This window comes from Pristiophorus japonicus, chromosome 20, assembly GCF_044704955.1.
Source record: "Pristiophorus japonicus isolate sPriJap1 chromosome 20, sPriJap1.hap1, whole genome shotgun sequence".
NCBI classification, from domain to species: domain Eukaryota; kingdom Metazoa; phylum Chordata; class Chondrichthyes; family Pristiophoridae; genus Pristiophorus; species Pristiophorus japonicus.
This window is the reverse complement of record NC_091996.1, coordinates 14,332,340-14,355,171: the sequence shown is the minus strand read 5'-3', so window position 1 is coordinate 14,355,171 and position 22,832 is coordinate 14,332,340. Positions and strand designations below refer to the sequence as shown.

General features: G+C 46.4%; 1 protein-coding gene across 4 annotated transcripts in view; it reads left to right on the top strand.

Annotated features, from left to right (window-relative positions):
- The window catches only part of ccdc180 (coiled-coil domain containing 180), a 184,011-nt gene that overhangs the window by 101,832 nt on the left and 59,347 nt on the right, over positions 1-22,832 (top strand). For all 4 annotated transcript variants that reach the window (XM_070863771.1, XM_070863772.1, XM_070863773.1 and 1 more), the window contains 5 exons: positions 1,033-1,179; positions 2,246-2,390; positions 5,252-5,368; positions 10,600-10,698; positions 14,948-15,034. In XM_070863771.1, coding sequence (XP_070719872.1) covers positions 1,033-1,179; positions 2,246-2,390; positions 5,252-5,368; positions 10,600-10,698; positions 14,948-15,034 — 595 coding nt within the window. The remainder of the gene's footprint in view (positions 1-1,032; positions 1,180-2,245; positions 2,391-5,251; positions 5,369-10,599; positions 10,699-14,947; positions 15,035-22,832) is intronic.

Below are 22,832 nucleotides of genomic sequence, written 5' to 3'. Positions count from 1 at the left end.
CCGGAAGTCATAACACTGTCGCTATTCACTTCACAATAAACCTGTTAACAATCCGTGACCCACACACTATGGCGGGGGATGGTCAGGAATTTGTTGGTGGGGGGAAGGTCATGAACCTGGGGCAGGGGGAGGAACCTGGGCAGGGGGAGAAGGTCAGGAACCGGGGGGGGGGGGGGGCTGTTGAAGGTTAGGAACTTGGGGTAGGGCAGGGGCAGGAACTTGGGCAGGGGAGAGAAGGTCAGGAACTTGGGGTAGGACAGGAGCAGGAACTTGGGCAGGGGAGAGAAGGTCAGGAACTTGCGTGGGGCAGGAACTTGGGCGGGGGGGCGAAGGTCAGGAACTTGCGTGGGGCAGGGGCAGGAACTTGGGCAGGGGGGGCGAAGGTCAGGAACTTGTTGGGGAGGGAAAAGGGTCAGAAATCCAGGGGTGTGAGGAAGATTAGGAACTTGTTGAGGCGGCGGGGGGGGGGGGGGGAGGGAGGAATTTGTTTGGGGATTGGGAGAAGATCTTAACCCGTGAGGGTGAGCCCTGACTGTTCTATGTGAGCTGTAAAGCAAGGCAGTCAGAATGGCTCGAATTATGCCTTGCAAGCTAACTGACTTCTTATGCAGGAAGGATCTGATTACACATTCCAGAGAAACTGCTGGGTGTGTCTTGTCCTCCAAGGGGACTAATCAGAAATGTGATGTTGCTTCAACATGACCAATCAGAGATCTGGTGTTGGAAATAAACGCGACCCACGTTTATTGCCGGTCCCTAATTGCCCTGGGATGGTAATGATCAGCCTTTTTGAAACACTGAAGTCCATTTGGTGATAAAGCTCCTGTGAGGATGTTAGGTTCGAAATTCTAGGAACTTAACTCAGCGACAATTTAGGAACAGCAATATATGTCCAAATCAGGATGGTGTGTGACTTGAAGGGTGATGATGTCCCGATGATATTAGTGCTCTTCTCCTTCTCAGCTGTAAAAATCATGGCGTTGTTTATTACTCTATAAATAGCTTTCGTTCTCATTTTCTGCTCTGTCCTAGGCTACTTACTCTGGTAAACTCCCTTCAGAGCAAGCAGGACAAATACATGGAAAATGTCGACACATTACTTCGAAACTTCCAGCAGAAGCTGGACAAATCTTTAGCAAAATTGCACAATGATAATGAAAGGTTTATCGTATCATTCAGGTACCAGTGGAAAAATATTGACTTGGCTTTAACAATGTCTCTAAGCTTTAGATACACCAAGGGGAATGTGTAAAAGTCCTATTAATAATGGGTTCTTGTTTAGTGACTAGTAGATTAGAGTTGAAACTTTCACCTCAGGCATCTACCTTAGACTGCTGGGGTCAACTTTGTCAAGTGGCTGTAAGGGTCCTACTTAAAATGGTACTCTTGAAAGGTACTTTTCAAGTGTCGTCACTGTTGGAATGTATATTTTAAAACGTGAGTTATCTAATGTGACGGATATCACTTGTGTGAACAAATACAAAGTCATGAGATTAGGAAAGAATCATAAACAGTGGCAATACAAGCTAACTGTTAATATCCTACAAGACTCGGCACAGCGGAGAGATTTGAGGATAGTGGTAGATGGATCAGTACAGTGTCCAGTTGCAGTAAAGAGATCAGATAGGATCTTGGACTGTATAGCTGGAGGAATAGAGCAAAAAATTGCAGGAAATCTAATTTGAGCTGGTTTGGCCCCTACTAGAATACCGTGTACAATTCTAGGGCGTATTATGAGAAGGACATTCAGGCATTGGCGAAGGGGCAGTGAAGGGCAACTCCATTGATGGCTGAGATTAGGCACCTAGGTTATGAGGAGAAGCTGCAGAAGTGGCCATTTAATCTTTGGCGGGGAGAAGGGTTTGAGGCGGAGGTGCCCCTCTGATCAAACAGCTCAAGTATAGGACGTCATATAATCATGGAGAACCGCAAAAATTATTCCAGGCATTTAAGTGATGAGGAAGTTGGGCTTGTTTTCTTTGGAAAAGAGAAGACATCAAGGTGATCTTGTTGAAGTGTGAAGATTGTGAAAGAGATTTACAAAATTGATGGAGGCAAATTGCTCAATGTGCTGAATGAAGTGTTCAAATGCTAGGAGACACACATTTAAAATGTAGGAGTACGAAGGGTAACATTGTTGTGGAATAAAGCTTTTGAGGAGGGCCTCTGAAGCATACAATATAAGAGAGTTTCGGGGCAATTAGAGAATTTTTGAGTGATACCCATGTAATGCTCTGACTTTCAGGCTATTTGCAGAAGGCGGTAACTTTTCACCACCAGAAATTGACATGTACCACAGGAGCTTGGAGAAGACAACCATCAGCATTGCCAAGACAGAAGGGACAATTATGGTTGATTTAGAAATAATGCAGGCCATGTCCTTAGAACAGGTATATGCTGAATATTGAATAAGAAGTTGTTACTTTCAGTTTATTTTAAATGAAAATGTCTCTGAAAACATAGCTACTTATAGACTTTGGCCTTGAAATTCCCCACCTTACCGCCGTGTGTTTGTGCCGTACTTCTGCAAAAATTGGCGACGGCCTTGCTTCCACCCGCTCCTGGCGCGGGCCACAGCGGCTGCCATTTTGGTGAGGTCCATAGTTGGTCTCTCAAATTCACTCAGCGTGCAACGCCTGATTTGACCCATGACTGCTATTTTCGGCGTCGCTGCACGCCATTACAGTACAGGTGGTAGGAGATGGCTTTTGATAATGCATTCACTGACCTTGACCACTGGTCTGAGGTCATGAAACATCTTTGGGCACTGGTGCCAGGTTCCTGGGGGCGACACTGCTGCAGTCACAGCCTCGGTGATCTGGTCGCATGTCCTTCTTTCTGGAGTGCCTCCTGGTGGGTAGAGGACATCTCTTCCCCTGCATAAAGCTGGAATCATCTGTGCGAGACCCTGGGTGCCATTTCCCTGGCCTGTTGAGCCATTTGTGTTAGTGCTGAAGCACTTTTACCATTTTTTTATGTGCAGAAGGCAGCTCAGCTTTAAGAGCTGAAGACTGCCATTTTGGAATCATTTGTAATGTTTTCTTTTCAGAAGTCAGTGGAGCTCTGAGGCCTAAAGACTGCCTATTTTTAATTGAATTTTATTTTTTATGTTAGACAACAGTTCCCCTTTAAGGGCTGGAAATGGCTTTCAAAATTGACAACCTTGCTTTAAGAAAAGGCTGCATCGCTCCAGCGACGCTACTGCCACACTACATTGGGCATCCTGCTGAGCGCACAGCCTGAAGCAGCGCGCTCCACACTCGGCTGTGCGCTCCAATCATTCAACTCAGCAGGCAGCACCAAAATAAAGGAGCGAACAAACCTCGCACTGCGGTGGTACCGCCCCAGTTTTCGGGCCTTACCGGATTTCTCGGCCTATGTCTGGACAGTTGCCATGGCTTTAGCATGTCTTAGTGTGGATCTATACCTGAAATGGATTGAATGTTTTTATAATTTACAGCCTACGGTTGACTTCAAAAGAAGCAGGGCGGGATTATCAGCTTTTAAGATTTCGGGGCGTGAATGGCAGTGGGGCGGGTCCTGATACCGCCTGCAAAAAGTTTGCGCCTCAGCCAGCAAAATTGGGCAGCTGGGCCCTGAGTGTGGAGTGGGGCGCTAAGGGAGGCATTGCACACCTCTCTTAGGGCGCTAGGCCGGCTTAGCTTGCCAGAATCCCGAGCTAAAGAGAGGCCTGGGGTGAAAAAAAACCTGGTAAAAAAACCACCAAAAACCTTCCCCCCAAAATACCTCACTCCACCACTACATAAGTCACAAAAACATAAAAATAAAACAATCACCCTTACCTGAGGTGGACATTACTTATCTCTCTGCAGCCACAGGACCTCGATTTTCTTATTAAAGGGCGTGACTGTCTGAAACAGGTGGGCTCTCCAGCTGATCAGCGGTCGGTCTCTTTAAAATGGTGGCAGCCAGAACGCCGGCGCTAACGGGGTGATACGTTCCACGACCGCATTTTGAGCCCATTTGGTGCCTCATTAACACCAATGTGGCCAAGTTAAAATCAGCCCCGCTAACTGTTTAATATATTGATACACACTTTCAAACAAAAACTGTTTCCATACAAAAGTTTTGTCACAAATGTTAAATCAAGACAGTGCGCTGAATCGAGATCCAGGATTGCTGTGTTTCTGCTGGGCCGCAAGAGTAATTTTTTTGAAACAGACAGATCTGTATCAGTGGTGGAAAATGTTGTTTAGTATATCCACTCCGTCCCTTTTCAATCATTGAAGAAACATCGGGGAAACGGAATTGCAAGCTTGCACTGAAAAGAAAAATACGGCCCCCGGAAATCTGAAATAAAGACATAATGGGGCCGGAATTGCCCTCGCCCCGATTCTGAGCGGTAACCTTCCGGGGCCGAGACTTTTATCGCCCGGCCTGGAAGTCCCGCCCCCGAAGCGGAATTGGGCTGTACGCCCCTCAAAGGAAGCGGAGTGCTGTCTCCGACTCGCGAAGCTGGCGTTGGCTTCCGCCCAGGCCACCCTCATGGCCAATTTCATCCGCAGGGCAGAAAGGGGTCGCTGTGGTCGCTGAGGGGTCGACGGACATAGTCAGCGGTTGCAAACTGGCCTGGGGCGCTAATCGCAGGGCGTGACACTGCCGGGACAGCGCTCCTCAAACCTCCCGGGCAATTTCCCGGGAGGCGGTAGCGCACCCATCCCCCCCCCCCCCCCGGGAGAAAATTGCATTGCGCCCCGGTAGCACCCCCGGAGGCACTAACGGGGTGCAAAAACGGGTCAATTTTGCCCTCAAAATGTTGAAAATGCACACAACAGGTCAAGTCATCATCTGAATGTGGGAGATGAGATCCTGCATCAGAACTGGGAGGAGGTGTGGCTCTGTAAATGGGTTTTAAGCAAATATACAGTCACAAACAAGAAGGGAAGAGGGCAAATTGATGATGAACTTGATAAATGAAAACACAACAAAGAGAGGAACAGACTTCTTCAAGGCTGGCTTATCTGGAAGGGAAGTCAATCAAACTGTAGAGATAGAAGGACAAATGCTGGAAATGCACCATCGGCCTGTCGGCATCAGAAAGAGAATGACAGACTCGCATTTCCAGTGGGACTTTTAACCAATACATCTGCAAACTTCCTTTTAAAACATTAGCTGAAGATCAGTCTATTTTATTCTTAAGTGCCCTGCAGATTATTGGCAAGGGAGTCTGAGGAATTGTGAATCGCAGCTTGTTATTGAATGTGGCGTTTTTATTTATTCTTTCAAAAAGTCTACTGTGGTGATCAAAGCCGTCGAAGAGAAATTTATGCGTTACACGACGGATTTGATGTTCATTGAGAAAATTAAACGATTTCTGACAAACACTCAAGCAAGAATCAAAAGCGAGGTAAGAGAGGCTTTCGATGTCAGTGGGCCAGTTAAGTGAGGGCATTGTGAAATAGTCTGCTGGAATGACAGTCAACTTTATCTGGTGGCTGTAACGGTCCTATTTAAAATGGGTTTGGGCAATCTCATTTGAAAGGTACTTTTGAAGTGTAGTCACTGTTGTAATGTATATTTAAAAAGTGAGTATATTTTAAAAACTAATGTGACGGATGTCACTCATGTGAACAAATACAAAGTCAGGAGGTTGGGAAAGAATCATAAACAGTGGCAATATTTAAAAAAGGAGGCCGACAAAAAGCAGGAAACTATAGCCCAGTTAGCCTAACATTTGTGATTGGGAAAATGTTGGGAGCCCATTATTAAAGAAGTAGTAGCAGGACATTTGGATAAGCAAAATTCGGTCAGGCAGAGTCAGCATGGATTTATGAAGGACAAATTTTCTGGAATTCTTTGAGGATGTAACAAACAGGGTGGATAAAGGGGAGCCAGTGGATGTGGTGTATTTGGACTTCCAGAAGGCATTTGACAAGGTGCCACATAAAAGGTTACTGCACAAGATAAAAGTTCACGGGGTTGGGGGTAATATATTAGCATGGATAGAAGATTGGCTAACGAACAGAAAACAGAGTCAGGATAAATGGTTCATTCTCGGGTTGGCAATCAGTAACTAGTGGGGTGCCGCAGGGATCAGTGTTGGGACCCCAGCTATTTACAATCTATATTAACAATTTGGAAGAAGGGACTGAGTGTAACATAGCCAAGTTTGCTGACGATACAAAGATGGGAGGAAAACCAATGTGTGAGGAGGACACAGAAAATCTGCAAAAGGACAAGTGAGTGGGAAAAAATTTGGCAGATGGAGTATAATGTTGGAAAGTGTGAGGTCATGCACTTTGGCAGAAAAAAAATCAAAGAGCAAGTTATTTAAATGGAGAAAGATTGCAAAGTTCTGCAGTACAATGGGACCTGGGGGTCCTGGTGCATGAAACACTAAAGGATAGTACGCAGGTACTGCAAGTGATCAGGAATGTCAATGCAATCTTGGCCTTTATTGCAAAGGGGATGGAGTATGAAAGCAGGGAAGTCTTGCTACAGTTGTACAGGGTATTGGTGAGGCCACACCTGGAATACTGCGTGCAGTTTTGGTTTCTATATTTACGAAAGGATATACTTGCTTTGGAGGCAGTTCAGAGAAGGTTCACTAGCATGATTCCAGAGATGAGGGGGTTGACCTATGAAGGAAGGTTGAGTAGGTTGGGCCTCTACTCATTGGAATTCAGAAGATTGAGAGGTGATCTTATCGAAATGTATAAGATTATACGGGGGCTTGACAAGGTGGATGCAGAGGAAATGTTTCCACTGATGGGGGAGACTAGAACTAGGGGGCATAATCTTAGAATAACTGAGACGAGGAGAAATTTATTTTCTCCGAGGGTTGTAAATCTGTAGAATTCGCTGCCTCAGAGAGCTGTGGAAGCTGGGTCATTGAATAAATTGAAGACAGAGATAAGCTGATAAGGGGCTAAGGGGTTATGGGAAAAGGGCAGGGAATTGGACCTGAGCCCATGATCGGATTAGCCAAGATCGTATTAAATGGCGGAGCAGGCTCGAGGGGCCGTATGGCCTACTCCTGTTCCTATTTCTTATGTTCTTATGTATAAGCTAACTGTTAATATACTGCAAGACTCGGCACAGCGGAGAGATTTGAGGATAGTGGTTGATGGATCAGTACAGTGTCCAGTTGCAGTAAAGAGATCAGATAGGATCTTGGACTGTATAGCTGGAGGAATAGAGCAAAAAATCTCAAGAAATCTAATTTGAGCTGGTTTGACCCCGACTAGAATACCGTGTACAATTCTAGGGCGTATTATGAGAAGGACATTCAGGCATTGGCGAAGGGGCAGTGAAGGGCAACTCCATTGATGGCTGAGATTAGGCACCTAGGTTATGCGGAGAAGCTGCAGAAGTGGCCATTTCATCTTTGGCAGGGAGAAGGGTTTGAGGCGGAGGTGCCTCACTGATCAAACAGCTCAAGTATAGGACGTCATATAATCACGGAGAGCCGCAAAAATGATTCCAAGCATTTAACTGATGAGGAAGTTGGGCTTGTTTTTTTTGGAAAAGAGAAGACATCAAAGTGATCTTGTTGAAGTGTGAAGATTGTGAAAGAGATTTACAACATTGATGGAGGCAAATTGCTCAATGTGCTGAATGAAGTGTTAAATTGCTAAAATTAAGTGATTTCTGACAAACACTCAAGCAAGAATCAAAAGTGAGGCCAGAGAAGCTTTTGACGTCAGTGGGCTGGTTTAGTGGGGGCATTGTGAAATTCTCTTCCTGGACCTGCTCATTCTATTTGAGGGATGCCGAAAGCGAAAATATCAGCAGCTTCCCTGAGTGCTTGGTGAGCAGTACAGACTAGGATGAACCCATGTTTGATTCCCGGTCGGTGCTGAGTTAGCAGGTCTCAGCCAGAGTAGTTTTGGGGGAGTTACAAATGCCTCTGGGGCTCGGGAGAGTAAAGACCCGTTGAAGGTTCCAGTTTCTAACCGCTCTCCTACTAGAAAATGCATTGGTGAAGACAGATGCGTTTAGTGAAAACATAAGCCTTTTCTTTTAGAATGCTTGCACGATTTTGCTGAGAAATGCCGAGCACAGGAAATCCTCCTGCTTATATTTAACTGCCATGAATACATATGGGGAGAGTTTTGACTCTTCCCCGTGTGCCAGAATGGAGCGGGCGAGCAGATAAAATGGAGCAGTTCCATTTCCCACTCTGTTATCGGAGATCTCCCGATCTAACACCGCTGGCTTTAACAGCTCAGGCACCTGCTGGACTTAGGCAGCAGTCTACTGTGTGAATGCTGATCAGGGTCCGATTACGTCAGTAGGATAAAGGCCTGGCTCTGTCAAGCCCGTGTGGTGGCTGATGTGCAACGGTCACCACACGTTAAAAAAAATCCACGCACAGGCATTTTCCGCCCCCTCAACTGAAGTTCAGGACTGGAACGTCGGGTCCTTCATTGAAACATCTGTGAACTCATGTGGAAGCAAGTCATCCTTGTTCGAGGCACCGTCTATGATGATGAGGACCCTGATGGCATTTTAATCGGGCCCTGAGCAGAAAAGGCCCCACAGCTTTCCCACTACACTGAGGCAGGTCGGCAACTGATGGGAAAGACGAAGAAGCCCTCCAGGGAAGTGATAAAGTTTCCTTTGTGGAATACAATGTCGGAAAATGTGAGGTCATCCACCTTGGGAAAAAAAAAACAGTAAAAAGGAATATTATTTGAATGGGGAGAAATTACAACATGCTGCGGTGCAGAGGGACCTGGGGGGTCCTCGTGCATGAATCCCAAATAGTTAGTTTGCAGGTGCAGCAGGTAATCAGGAAGGCAAATGGAATGTTGGCCTTCATTGCGAGAGGGATGGAGTACAAAAGCAGGGAGGTCCTGCTGCAACTGTACTGGGTATTGGTGAGGCCGCACCTGGAATATTGCGTGCAGTTTTGGTCACCTTACTTAAGGAAGGATATACTAGCTTTGGAGGGGGTACAGAGACGATTCACTAGGCTGATTCCGGAGATGAGAGGGTTACCTTATGATGATAGATTGAGTAGACTGGGTCTTTACTCGTTGGAATTCAGAAGGATGAGGGGTGATCTTATAGAAACATTTAAAATAATGAAAGGGATAGACAAGATCGAGGCAGAGAGGTTGTTCCCATTGGTGGGGGAGACTAGAACGAGGGGGCACAGCCTCAAAATACGGGGGAGATAAATTTAAAACCGAGTTGAGAAGGAATTTCTTCTCCCAGAGGGTTGTGAATCTGTGGAATTCTCTGCCCAGGGAAGCAGTTGAGGCTAGCTCATTGAATGTATTCAAATCACAGATAGATAGATTTTTAACCAATAAGGGAATTAAGGGTTACGGGGAGCGGGCGGGTAAGTGGAGCTGAGTCCACGGCCAGATCAGCCATGATCTTGTTGAGTGGCGGAGCAGGCTCGAGGGGCTAGATAGCCGACTCTTGTTCCTAATTCTTATGTTCTTATGACACGCCTGCGGGACCCACAGGGAAAGTTGCAGCTTCCCCTGTCTGGCAATCCTCCCACCTTCATTCTTCATTACCACGAGACTCTCCCGAAACCCCCGTCCCCACCACTTACCTGGAAGCCAGTGGTCGGCTAAGTCCTGTCTGATCTTGACCTGTCGGAAGCCGCTCTGCTCTTTCGTCCCGCCCTCCGACTCACCCAATAAAAAACAGGACATGGTAGCAGTACTTAAATGAGGCCTGGGAGTTGAAATATACTGAGCCTGAAACTTTGGTCAGGGAGTGCATCGTGCACTCATCCTGCCCCCTGCCCATTCGTTACACGCCGTGGGTTAAAATCGACCCCATAATGACCAAAATAAATCTTCTTCCTGCAGTGCAGTGATGAAGGAGTGCTGCACTGTCGGAGGTGCCGTCTTTTGGATGAGACGTTAAACCGAGCTCCCGTCTGCACTCTCAAGTGGACGTAAAAGATCCCATGGCATTATTTCAAAGAAGAGCAGGAGATTTAACTCCAGTGTCCTGGACAATATTTATCCTTCAATCAAGAGATTATCTGGTCATTATCACATTGCTGTTTATGGGAGTTGATGTGCACAAATTGGCTGCCTATATTACAACAGTGACTACACTCCAAAAGTACTTCATTGGCTGTAAAGCGCTTTGAAACATCCGGTGGTTGTGAAAGTTGCTATATAAATGCAAGTCTTTCTTTTACTTAAAAGTTTCTTCAAAAAAGCATTTACATAAAAATGTAATTTTTGAAAAAATAATTTCAAACATTGTTATCTGGGCCAAAATTTATATAAACTTATTTTAAATATTTGTGCGTGATTTTTTTAATTTTAAAATGTTTAATTTAAGATTTATCATATTACTTACGCTGGTGAAAGCAGGCCCTACGCCTGCTTTTACCAGGTGTAAGGGTTTTGTAGGCATTTGCTGGGCAGTAGTTGGACCTTGCTTCACCTTGACAGGTCGCAAGTTCTGGGTTTTCGCGCAGGCACAACGCCTGCAGAAACCTGGGACTTGTGGAGCCTTTTACAAGGCTTATGGCAGCATACGCTGTCATCGGTGCTGCAAAATCCGGGCCATAAAATCTACCCTGATGCCAATTATGGGGTCATTGTGAGATAAAACCCTTTTCTATTCTTATTTTAAATTAATATGACTACATTGCAGGTGGCCATCAGCAACTACAACATGCTAAATATAACCTCCTACATTGAAAAGTTTGCAAAGAAAATAGATGCCTGTGCCCGACCCAACCTGGACAAAGAGGTGAGTTGTATTTCTACTGGATTAGCTCTTCTTTTGCAAAGCTTTACTCCACAAGACCAACATGTAAGATTTTGTTCCATCTTGTACTTATGATTGTTTCCTCTTTTATCACCACCAATGCTCACATCTTCCTGCATCACCTGGAATAATACCACTTCACATAGACACTGCTAAGGCCTAGTAAGGATGGCCCAAGGCAGTTTTACACTTTGTGCATTTCCGATACGGTTGCAGGAGAGCAACCTTCGTACACAGCTGTCCCTTTTTGCGTTCACTGTGGGGATTTAGTCTCTATAACATTGCTTGGCTGTACAATATGGAGACCCAGAGTGAAAATCCACTCGACCAGTTTAGTTTGCTAAAATCTTCTGTCTTAATCCAGCAGCACACTCATAAACCACGGATCACAAAGCTGTCCAGTGCCCGGGTCATTTATACTCTCATCATCATCATCATAGGCGGTGTCTCGAACGAGGATGACTTGCTTCCACATGAGTTCACAGATGTTTCAATGAAGGACCCGATGTTCCAGTCCTGAACTCCAGTTGATTTGTGTAGATTTTTTTAATGTGTGGTGACCGTTGCACATCAGCCACCACACGGGCTTGAATAGAGCTCGGTCTTTATCCAGTGGCAAGGGTTAACCACGACGACTGGAGACCAGCTCTGCTGCACGGACCTAGTGCGCACAAACATTCACCGCATTTATACTCTAGTGTGCTGCCAACTGAGGCAGAATCGGGCATCTGTTGTTGATTGCACTCCTGTAATGTAAAAGCACTTGTACTGCTCTGGGTGTTTGCCGCACCTTTTTTAAAAAGATTTTTTTTTCCATCCACTCCCTTTTTTTTATCTATTTCCTACAATCGCTTTCTTGTCTCCTATGAGCCCCAGGCCTTTATAGCCAAAGTTTGGCAACACCTAATCACCGCTCAGCTTTTCTCCTGCAAGCTCTGTCATTTGTGATATCCTGCATTTCTGATCTCGGGGCCGGATTGTCGGGCTTCTGCTGCCTCTGTTAGCTGCCCGGAGGGGTGGCAATGGTGGCGGTAAGCACTTCCGGGCGGGAGGCCAGCTTCCAGCACTCCGCCGGGACATTCGGTGCCGGTTTCGACGGGGCACGGAGCATTACTGGTTGCGACACCAGCTCGATATTTGTAGCGTGCTCGACCCTTAGCGCTCTGTAGAGCGCCCACGTGGCAACGCCTGTGGAAGCTGTAGCGGCTAGTAATGAGGTAAGTAATGTCAACCTGAGGTAAGCGCGATTGTTTAAAAAAATATCTTTTGCGATTTACATTGTGGTGGTGTGAGATATTTATTGGGAATTTTTTTGATGTTTTTTTCCAGATTCCCCTCCCCCCCCCCGGGGCCTCTCCAAGGCCGGCTGTTTAGCTCGGGATTTTCACTTGCTCAGCTGGCCTAGCGCCCTAAAAGAGGTGTACAGCGCCTCCCTTAGCGCTCCGCTCCAAACTCAGGGCCCAGCTGATGAAATTCGCGGCGGCAGACGCAACCATTTGCCGGTGCAAAATTTACCGCCCCACCAAGGTTAACACCGCAACAGAGACACGACCAAATTTCCACCCCTTGATCTTTCAGTAAGGTTTCTCAATTAAAAAAAAAAAATCCTCAGACAATTATATCCCACGCTGCAGCTTGACAAATGCAGTACAGATGCCCAAAAAGGAAGGACCTGCATTGCTCACTTTCTGGGGTCGCTCTTGCAGCCTCTCTCTCACTCTCCTGAGCAAGATATAAGGAAAAAAATATCTGATATCTAATAGAGACAATCTTTCTAATTTATCCATATTTTATCCTCATTTACTATAACCATTGCTCCTCACAACCTCATTCTCTTCCTTGTAAACTGCTTTCCTACAACCAACACTCCCCGTACTGTCTCCTCCCGCAACTTATTTTTCCCTGCATTTCAAAATGGTGAATTCCTTACTATCACCTTTCCTTCCTCTTACATTCTAGATTCTTTTAAATCCTAATTTTAGCCGCAATTATGCTCATAATAAAGGATGAAACTGAGTACTGTATGCAATGAGTAAGTGTGACCTTAGCTCCTTTACTTAAACTCCAGAGTGCTGGTACAGCGTGGGAAGCCTCTTTATATACAGTGCTCCCAAGAGATGCTGGGATCCCTTGGGAGTCCAACAGGTAGGCCCTCTGGTGGTATTGTGATACAGGTTGCCAAGGGTTACATACATTACAGCCACTATTTTTGATTTATTCCATCTTATCTCCACAACTTTTTCCACTCAATGTTGACTATGAGGTCTTCCCTTAAGATCTTCGATATTCTGCAACTTTTGAAATCACACCAAACAATCATCAGATTTGGAGCATATCCCTTACTGACAAATATAACATATGGCAAAACAGTGGCACTGGAATGCTGGCGCATGACAGTCATTGCATTCCACTTAGTCACAACCAGTTTGCAACTTCTGCTCACTTTTGAAATGGATGAAGCAGCAACATTATATGTTGTTTTCAGTTCAAGTTTTGCTTGTACCTGTTCTTGCATTCCCTTCATGTATCGCATGTGCCAATAACTGTGAGGTATGAGTGAGTATTGCAGGGTAACCAGTGCCTTTGAGTTTCCCCCTCAGTCCTGGTGTGCAAGTCCCCACTCAGCCACTGACAGCTGAGATGGGGAAAGGACCCAGAACCCTGTTCTTCTGCTTCTTGGCAGAGTGTGATGGGACTTGCATGTACCATGACATTGTGCAATAGCAAGAGGGGAAGGGCTGCTGTCATTTTTCTCCACTAATCAAAACAATTACATTTTAAAGCAATATTTTTCAACCAGAAGAATACAGAATGAGCTATTCATTATCCAGAAAATACTCATTTTTCTATTGTATGATCTTGTATTAATGTAATTTTTGCATCATTTATGCACTGAAATTTTGGATACTTTGAATGCTATAAACAAACTCATGCTCCTCACAACCTTGTTCTCTTCCTCGTAAAGTGCAAATAAACCTTCCGACAATCAACATTCCCCGTACTGTCTCCTCCTGCAACTTATTTTTCCCTGCATTTCAAAATTGTGAATTCCTTACGATACAACATGAAAAATATCCTACATGCTTGTAGGATCACACTTACACATTCAGAAATCTACTGCATTGGCTAGACAGACTAGGACGTTCTCAGCTTTGATCCCTGGTCTATATGGCTAACACAGCAGACTTGCGAATGTGAGTTGTCTGATCTCTGTTAAGGTAGTAATGAGGGTGCTTACAATTGGTCTCAAGATTCCTGGGATAAAGAAGCTTTCTAAAAAAAATAATGTAGCCAGAGTTCCTGCTTCTGGTCACTGTCCACTGGTGCCGACTGAAAAATGCACGTGTGTATGTGCGGTGAGGGCATGATTAGAATCATAGAAATTTACAGCACAGAAGGAGGCCATTTTGGCCCATCGTGTCTGCGCCGCCCGACAAAGAGCTATGTAGTCTAATCCCACTTTCCAGCTCTTGAATCGTAGCCCTGTAGTTTACGGCACTTCAAGTGCATATCCAAGTACTTTATAAATGTGGTGAGGGTTTCTGCCTCTACCGCCCTTTCAGGCAGTGAGTTCCAGACCCCCACTGCCCTCTGGGTGAAATAAATTCCCCTCAAATCCCCTCTAAACCTCCTACCACTTACTTTAAATCTACGCCCCCTGGTTATTGATCCCTCTGCTAAGGGGAATAGGTCCTTCCTATCCACTCCAGGCTCAGTTGTGGTGCATGCAGTGGCAGAATAGTTGGCCAACACTCATTCTCCAGGCTGAGACGTGAAGACTAGCCGAACCTGGTAAAGTGCTGGAGGACAGCCAGCGCTCTCAGAGCCCGACTGCAACATCAGCCAGCAACTTCAGGAAAGGAATGGAATTGGACACAAAACCACAAAACCTCTTACTGATTGCTAGACACAATAGAAGCCCAATTTGACGATGGCCTCTGAAAACTAATGAATTTGGTAACTGCATAGTTTAAAGATAAGCATTAAACTGTAAATGCTGGAAATATCAAATAAAAAATTGCAAATAGTGCCTGTACTCATCAGCATTTGAGAAGCAAAAAGGTAAGCTAACATTTTAGATCAAAGACTTTCATCAGAACTGAAAAAGAAAGACTGGTTAAGAGACAACTAAGGCAGTTAGCATTCTAAGGCAGAGACAATGAAAACAGATTTAGTCCGTGTGCTTTCTGTTGCTGTAAGTAATACAATTGTTACTTCCCTCCCCTCCCAGACTGTGTCGCCTAAAGAACTGTATAACTTTTCCAAAGTTATCGGGGACCTAATGAAGAAGAATACGAGCTATCTCAACTGTTTGGCGGTAAGTGGAAACTGTGTGTGTGTGTGTGTTTTTACTGAAACATCTTAAAATTACATTCCCTGATAGCTCATAAAATACAATGCCTTGAGTGATACTGAGCCCATGGAGGGCAGAAAGACACCAAGTTCAATCTTCACTTTGTGTTGGTAGCTGATCTCTTGGAGCAGCAGTGGAAGCACATCAGCTGATCCCAGTGTCCCTGGGCTAGAGCGGTCAAAATCAGCTCGGACCTCTATCCGGTGATGACTCCCGGAGAATGCAAGTGTGTGGATGTTAGCTGAGGATAGAATTAGGCTTTATTGTGATAGGAGCATAGGAACAGGAGTAGGCCTTTCAATCCGTCAAGCATATTCCGCCATTTAATTAGATCATGGCTGATCCGTATCTTGTCTCCATCTATCTGTAGATGTCACCCATAGTTGAATGAGCACTTGAGCAAGGTGCCAGAGGCAACAGATCCGTGTCTTCAATATTTGCAGGAGAGAATGGAAGACAAAGAAATATTCCATTCATCAGCACTGACATCCTTTATATTTGCATCCAACAACAACTTATATTTATATTTATATAGCGCCTTTAATGTAATAAAACATCCCAAGGCACTTCACAGAAGCGTTGTCAAAAATAGAAACAAAATTTGACACCGAGCCATATAAGGAAAAGTTAGGACAGATGACTGAAAGCTTGGTCGACAAGGTAGGTTTTAAGGAGTGTCTTAAAGGAGGAAAGAGAAGTGGAGAGGCGGAGAGATTTAGGGAGGGAATTCCAGAGCTTAGGACCTAGGCAGCTGAAGGCACAGCCACCAATGGTGGAGCGATTAAAATCGGGGATGATCAAAAGGCCAGAATAGATGGAGTGCAGGGGTCGAGGGGGATTATAGGGCTGGAGGAGATGACAGAGGTAAGGAGACGCGAGGCCATGCAGGGATTTGCAAACAAGTATGAGAATTTAAAAATCAAAATACAAAACAAATATAACATAAATGTTACAAAAGGATTCTCAACAACGGAGAAACAAGTTTTAAAAAAAGACTGTGCACAGTCCAATATAGTAAGACGTGTGATCTACCTCAGTTGGACATTCCGTGGTGCAGTCCATAAATTTCATGGCCTGTAGGGGATCGCGTGTGTAAAGTCCTGTCCGCTCAGTACAGATTCACACGAGGCATGTAGTGAAGTCAAGGTCACTCTGGACCTGCACCTTTTATTTCACAGCTCTGGAATGCTGCACTTGCCTGAGACCTGTGCTTATATACCTGTCTCTTGCAAGTGCACCCCCGGTGGTAAGGTATGCTGGTGGTTACAGGTCATATCTTATTACAGTCATGTATAGCATGTTGGGATACAGTTATATATAATAATGTAAGATACATGACAGCGTGAGATGTAAGGGAGAACCAAGGGGTGTAAGGCCAGAGCTGGGTTAGATGTCAGGAGGTGGTTCTTTTCCCAGAGAGCAGTGGAGCTCTGAAACAGACTGCCAGCTCGTGTGGTTAGCACCGAATCACTGAATTCCTTCAAGTGAAAGTTGGACCAGAATTGTTGTGGGACAAGCTGGATAGACCAGAGGGTCTTAGCCTGTCCGTCATTGTTCGTATATTTCCTGTGCCACCAGCACTGTGCCTTAAGAAAATTCATATTCTTATCTTTTTTTTTCTCCATATTTTTGTATTTGTTGTCTTCCTGACAAGTTATTTCTATTGCTGTATATTTACAGTGAGACCACTACTTCCCTTTAGGTATCTGACATGGTGGGGCCGAAAATCAGGCCTGCCAGAACTGTGGCGCACTTACCGTTTTTTAAGTGTTTTCACCGCCGGGTAAGATGAGATCGACACTTGATCGATATTCAGCTCTTTGTCCTTTTTTTTTGAAGCTGCCAGGGAGTCGATCATAATGGGGGCGGAAGTGCGGCGATAAGTGCTAGTGAGGGGCGGAAGTGGAGGGGGGGACGGATTCTCCGTCGCTGTCAGTCAGCAGCAGAGCGGTGATGACGTCACTGCGTGTCTGCATCACCACGTCTCGCTTAAAGGGGAGAGAATCAGCGATTATTTAGGACCGGCCACTGGGCCACCAATAAGGATTTCGGCCGGGCCGGTGGCCTGGCACCCAAGAGAGGGTGGCAGGCTGCCTGTTGGCAGCCCGGCCAAACCTGGGGGCACAATAGTCCAGCAAAAAAAAAATGGCGGCCGTGGCAGTGGGCCCTTGCCTTTGATGGCAGCCGCACAGCCATGACTCACAGACAGAATGCAAGGTGCACCGACGGAAAAAGCTGTCGGGGGCACCGCTCGACGGTCATTAGATTTTTCGGCCTGAATTTCGACAGAAGTGGGAGGTCCCAGCGATGCGCGCACTGATGATGCACTTACGGCTGCTTGGCAGCGGCGAGGCAGAAGTGGGGACCGCCAGAAAACACCCATGCTAAATTTGGCTGTCGACGGCCATTCGACCAGAAATCGGCGGCCATTGGATTCCGCTGCCTGACCGCCGCATTACGACGGTAACGGGCCTTATCCAAACCATGAATTTCAGCCCCTGTATTTGGTAAATTAGAGCAGGGGTTTCTGAGTGTGTCAATACTTGCAGGGGGCACTCTGGGAGCGTCCTATGGAAAAGCATAATTCGGTCAGGCAGAGTCAGCATGGATTTATGAAGGGGAAGTCATATTTGACAAATTTGTTGGAATTCTTTCAGGATGTAACGAACAGGGTGGATAAAGGGGAACCAGTGGATGTGGTGTATTTGGACTTCCAGAAGGCATTTGACAAGGTGTCACGTAAAAGGTTACTGCACACAATAAAAGTTCACGGGGTTGGGAGTAATATATTAGTGTGGTTAGAGAATTGCCTAACGAACAGAAAACAGAGAGTTGGGATAAATGGTTCATTCTCGGGTTGGCAATCAATAACGAATGGGGTGCCGCAGGGATCAGTGCTGGGACCCCAACTATTTACAATCTATATTAACAACTTGGAAGAAGGGACCGAGTGTAACGTAGCCAAGTTTGCTGACGATACAAAGATGGGAGGAAAAGCAAAGTGTGAGGAGGACACAAAAAATCTGCAAAAGGACATAGACAGGCTAAGTGCGTGGGCAAAAATTTGGCAGATGGAGAATAATGTTGGAAAGTGTGAGATCATGCACTTTGGCAGAAAAAACTCAAAGAACTAGTTATTATTTAAATGGAGAAAGATTGCAAAGTGCTGCAGTACAGCGGGACCTGGGGGTACTTGTGCATGAAATACAAAAGGTTAGTATGCAGGTACAGCAAGTGATCAGGAAGGCCAATGGAATCTTAGCCTTTATTGCAAAGGGGATGGAGTATAAAAGCAGGGAAGTCTTGCTACAGTTATACAGGATATTGGTGAGGCGACACCTGGAATACTGAGTGAGTTTTGGATTCCATATTTACGAAAGGATATACTTGCTTTGGAGGCAGTTCAGAGAAGGTTCACTAGGTTGATTCCGGAGATGAGGGGGTTAACCTATGAGGAAAGGTTGAGTAGGTTGGGCCTCTATTCATTGGAATTCAGACAATTGAGAGGTGATCTTATCGAAACCTATAAGATTATGAGGGGGCTTGACAGGGTGGATGCAGAGAGAATGTTTCCACTGATGGGGGAGACTGGAACTAGGGGTATAATGTTAGAATAGGAGGCTGCTCATTTAAAACTGAGATGAGGAGAAAACTGACTGCAAAAGCTTCTATAGATATGTGAAAAGAAAAAGATTAGTGAAAACAAACGTAGGTCCCTTGCTGTCAGATTCAGGTGAATTTATAATGGGGAGCAAAGAAATGGTGGACCAGTTAAACAAGTACTTTGGTTCTGTCTTCACGAAGGAAGACACAAATAACCTACTAGGGGACCGAGGGTCTAGCGAGAAGGAGGAACTGAAGGTAATCCTTATTAGGTGGGAAATGGTGTTAGGGAAATTGATGGGATTGAAGGCCAATAAATTCCCGGGGCCTGATAGTCAGCATCCCATAGTACTTAAGGAAGTAGCCCTAGAAATAATGGATGCATTGGTGATCATTTTCCAACAGTCTGTCGACTCTGGATCAGTTCCTATGGACCGGAGAGTAGTTAATGTAACACCACTTTTTAAGAAAGGAAGGAAAGCTAAAATGGGTAATTATAGACAGGTTAGCCTGACATCAGTAGTGGGAAAATGTTGGAATCAATTATTAAAGATGAAATAGCAGTACATTTGGAAAGCAGTGACGGGATCGGCCCAAGTCAGCATGGATTTATGAAAAGGAAATCCTGCTTGACAAATCTTCTAGAATTTTTTGAGGATGTAACTGGTAGAGTGGACAAGGGCGAACCAGTGGATGTAGTGTATTTGGACTTTCAAAAGGCTTTTGACAAGATCCCACACAAGAGATTGGCATGCAAAATTAAAGCACATGGTATTGGGGGTAATGTACTGACGTGGATTGAGAACTGGTTGGCAGACAGGAAGCAGAGAGTCGGGATAAACGGGTCCTTTTCAGAATGGCAGGCAGTGACTAGTGGAGTACCGCAGGGCTCAGTGCTGGGACTGCAGCTCTTTACAATATACATTAACGATTTAGATGAAGGAATTGAGTGTAATATCTCCAAGTTTGCGGATGACACTAAATTGGGTGGCGGTGTGAGCTGTGAGGAGGACGCTAAGAGGCTATAGGGTGACTTGGACAGGTTAGGTGAGTGGGCAAATGCATGGCAGATGCAGTATAATGTGGATAAATGTGAGGTTATCCACCTTGGGGGCAAAAACACGAAGACAGAATATTATCTGAATGGCGGCAAATTAGGAAATGGGGAGGTGCAACGAGACCTGGGTGTCATGGTTCATCAGTCACTGAAAGTTGCCATGCAGGTTCAGCAGGCGGTGAAGAAGGCAAATGGTATGTTGGCCTTCATAGCTAGGGGATCTGAGAATTGGAGCAGGGATGTCTTACTGCAGTTGTACAGGACCTTAGTGAAGCCTCATCTGGAATATTGTGTTCAGTTTTGGTCTCCTAATCTGAGGAAGGACGTTCTTGCTATTGAGGGAGTGCAGCGAAGGTTCACCAGACTGATTCAAGGATGGCAGGACTGACATATGAGGAGAGACTGGATCGACTGGGCCTGTATTCACTGGAGTTTAGAAAGATGAGAGGGGATCTCATAGAAACATATAAAATTCTGCCCAAACTGGACAGGTTAGATGCAGGAAGAGTGTTCTCGATGTTGGGGAAGTCCAGAACCAGGGGACATAATCTAAGGATAAGGGCTAAGCCATTTAGGATTGAGATGAGGAGAAACTTCTTCACTCAGAGAATTGTTAACCTGTGGAATTCCCGACCACAGAGAGTTGTTGATGCCAGTTCATTGGAAATATTCAAGTGGGAGTTAGATAAGACCCTTACGGCTAAAGGGATCAAGGGGTATGGAGAGAAAGAAGGAAAGGGGTACTGAGGTGAATGATCAGCCATGATCTTATTGAATGGTGGTGCAGGCTCGAAGGGCCGAATGGCCTACTCCTGCACCTATTTTCTATGTTTCTAATAAGGAGAAGGCAATAGAGCAGGGTAACACTGGGGGAAATGAAAACCAGAGCGTGACAGGAAGGGACAGAATGTATAATCATTAAAGGGAATCAGAAAGTGGGGTCAAAGCAGGAAAAAAGGGTAAAAAAACTAATTTAAAAGCTCTTTATCCGAATGTACGCAGCATTCATAACAAAATAGATGAGTTGATGGCACAAATAGATACAAATGGGTATGATCTGACAGCCATTACATTGACGTGGTTGCAAGGCAACCAAGACTGGGAACTAAATATTCGGAGAACCCAACTGGCTGGGGTTTTATTGAGTCTTGTGAAAATCACGTGACTGGCTAAGCCACTCCCAACTCAACAGCTCTACAACTATTTTGTTGTAATACTTTAATCAAGTGCCCTCTGATTAAAGGGGGGAGGGGGCACTAAAACCGGCAAGTTACACAAATTAACCTTTAGACATTAAAATCAAATTAAAATTTGGTTGCATGGGGTGATGATGCACTCCAGTCTTTCCGGCACCCACCTCTCGCGGAAAGCTGCGAGCATACCGCTGTTCCGTCTCTAAGGACACCCTGGCTCGGATGTAACCGCGGAAGAGAGGCAAGCAGTCGGGCTGAACGACCCCCTCAACCGCCCGCTGCCTGGACCGGCTGATGGTCCCCTTGGCCATGCCAAGGAGCAGTCCTACGAGGAGGCCTTCCAACCTGCCCACTCCCCTCCACACAGCGTGCCCAAAGATCAGGAGTGTGGGACTGAAGTGCAATGAGAATTTGAGGAGCAACCCCTTCAAATATTGGAAGAGGGGCTGCAACCGTGCACATTCAATAAAAACGTGGAACACGGACGCTTCCAGACCGCAGAAATTGCAGGCGGCCTGGGAGCCCGTGAACTGACTTAAAAACTTATTGCACGGGACTGCTCCATGCAACACCCTCCAGGCCAAATCCCCAGTAAATAAGGGGAAGACTCCCGCGTAGCGAGCACTCCATTGGGGACCCGCGCCTTCTCTGGACAGCAAGATGGTGCGCCATGGCGTGTCCGGACGGTTGACGAGGATGGCAACATGGAGAATGTGCAAGAGCGGTCCGTACAGGAATATCCTACCTGCAGAACTGAAAGACACGGAGGGGATTTCCCCGAGGAGGCTCAAGTTGTGAGGCGTCGGCTCCCAAGGGAAGTTTCGGGGCTTGGCGCCAATGAGGAATTACGTCCGGACGGCGGTCAGTTCGGACGGGATCTCCCCACGTTCTTGAGCCTCCTCGTCACACCTAACGGAGTCAGGGCCCAGCGCTGTTTTTAGCGACTCGATGGCATCGGCCGCGTGCCAGATGTCAGCCCAGGATAGGTGCGTGCCATCCAGCCCGCTCCTCCGCCATCGAGCAGGTCCCTGATCCTGGTCACATCGCCAGCCACAGCCCTCTCGTCCACCTGCCACCTAAAACCGCGGTCGTGGAGGTATGGATTCCTGAGCAGCGGCTCCTGCAGGACAGCCATTACTCCAGACGGTGGAGAGCTGCGCTTGGTGGCGACTCTGTTTCAGACCCTGATGAGTTCCTGGTAAAAGATAGGCAGCCTCCGCATGGCGGTCTTGACGCCCCCCCAAGCTCACAAACAGGAGCTGCGTGTCATAATTGAGGCAGTACTGCTGCCGGAAGAAATACGTCGCCAGCGCACGCCACCTAGGAGGGAGCTCGACGTAAAGGTATCTTTGCAGGGTCTGAAGACGGAAAGTCGCTAGCTGGGTGCTGACGCACACCAACGACTGACCGCCCTCCCTAAGCGGGAGACTCAAGACCGCGGCAGAGACCCAGTGCTTCCTGTTGTTCCAGAAGAAGTCCACCAGCTTCTTCTGTATCTTGGCAACAAACGCAGGGGAGGGATCAAAGTGACCAGCCGATACCACAGCATAATGGCCACCAGCTGGTTTATGACTAGCGCTTGACCCCTGTAGGACAGCACTCGGAGCAGTTCTGTCCAGCGCCCTAGGCGAGCGGTGACCTTGGCCTCCAGCTCCTGCCAGTTCGCCAGCCAGGCTTCCTTGTCGGGGCTAAGGTAGACTCCCAGATAGAGGAGATGGGTCGTGCTCCAAGCAAAAGGCCTGAGCTCCTCCGGCAGGGAATCCACCCGCCACTGACCCACCAGGAGTCCGGAACATTTCTCCCACTTGATCCTGGCGGAGGATGCGGCCGAGTAAATCTCCTGGCACTCACACATCCTCCGCAGGTCAACAGGATCCTCGACCACGAGGAGCACGTCATTGGTGTAAGC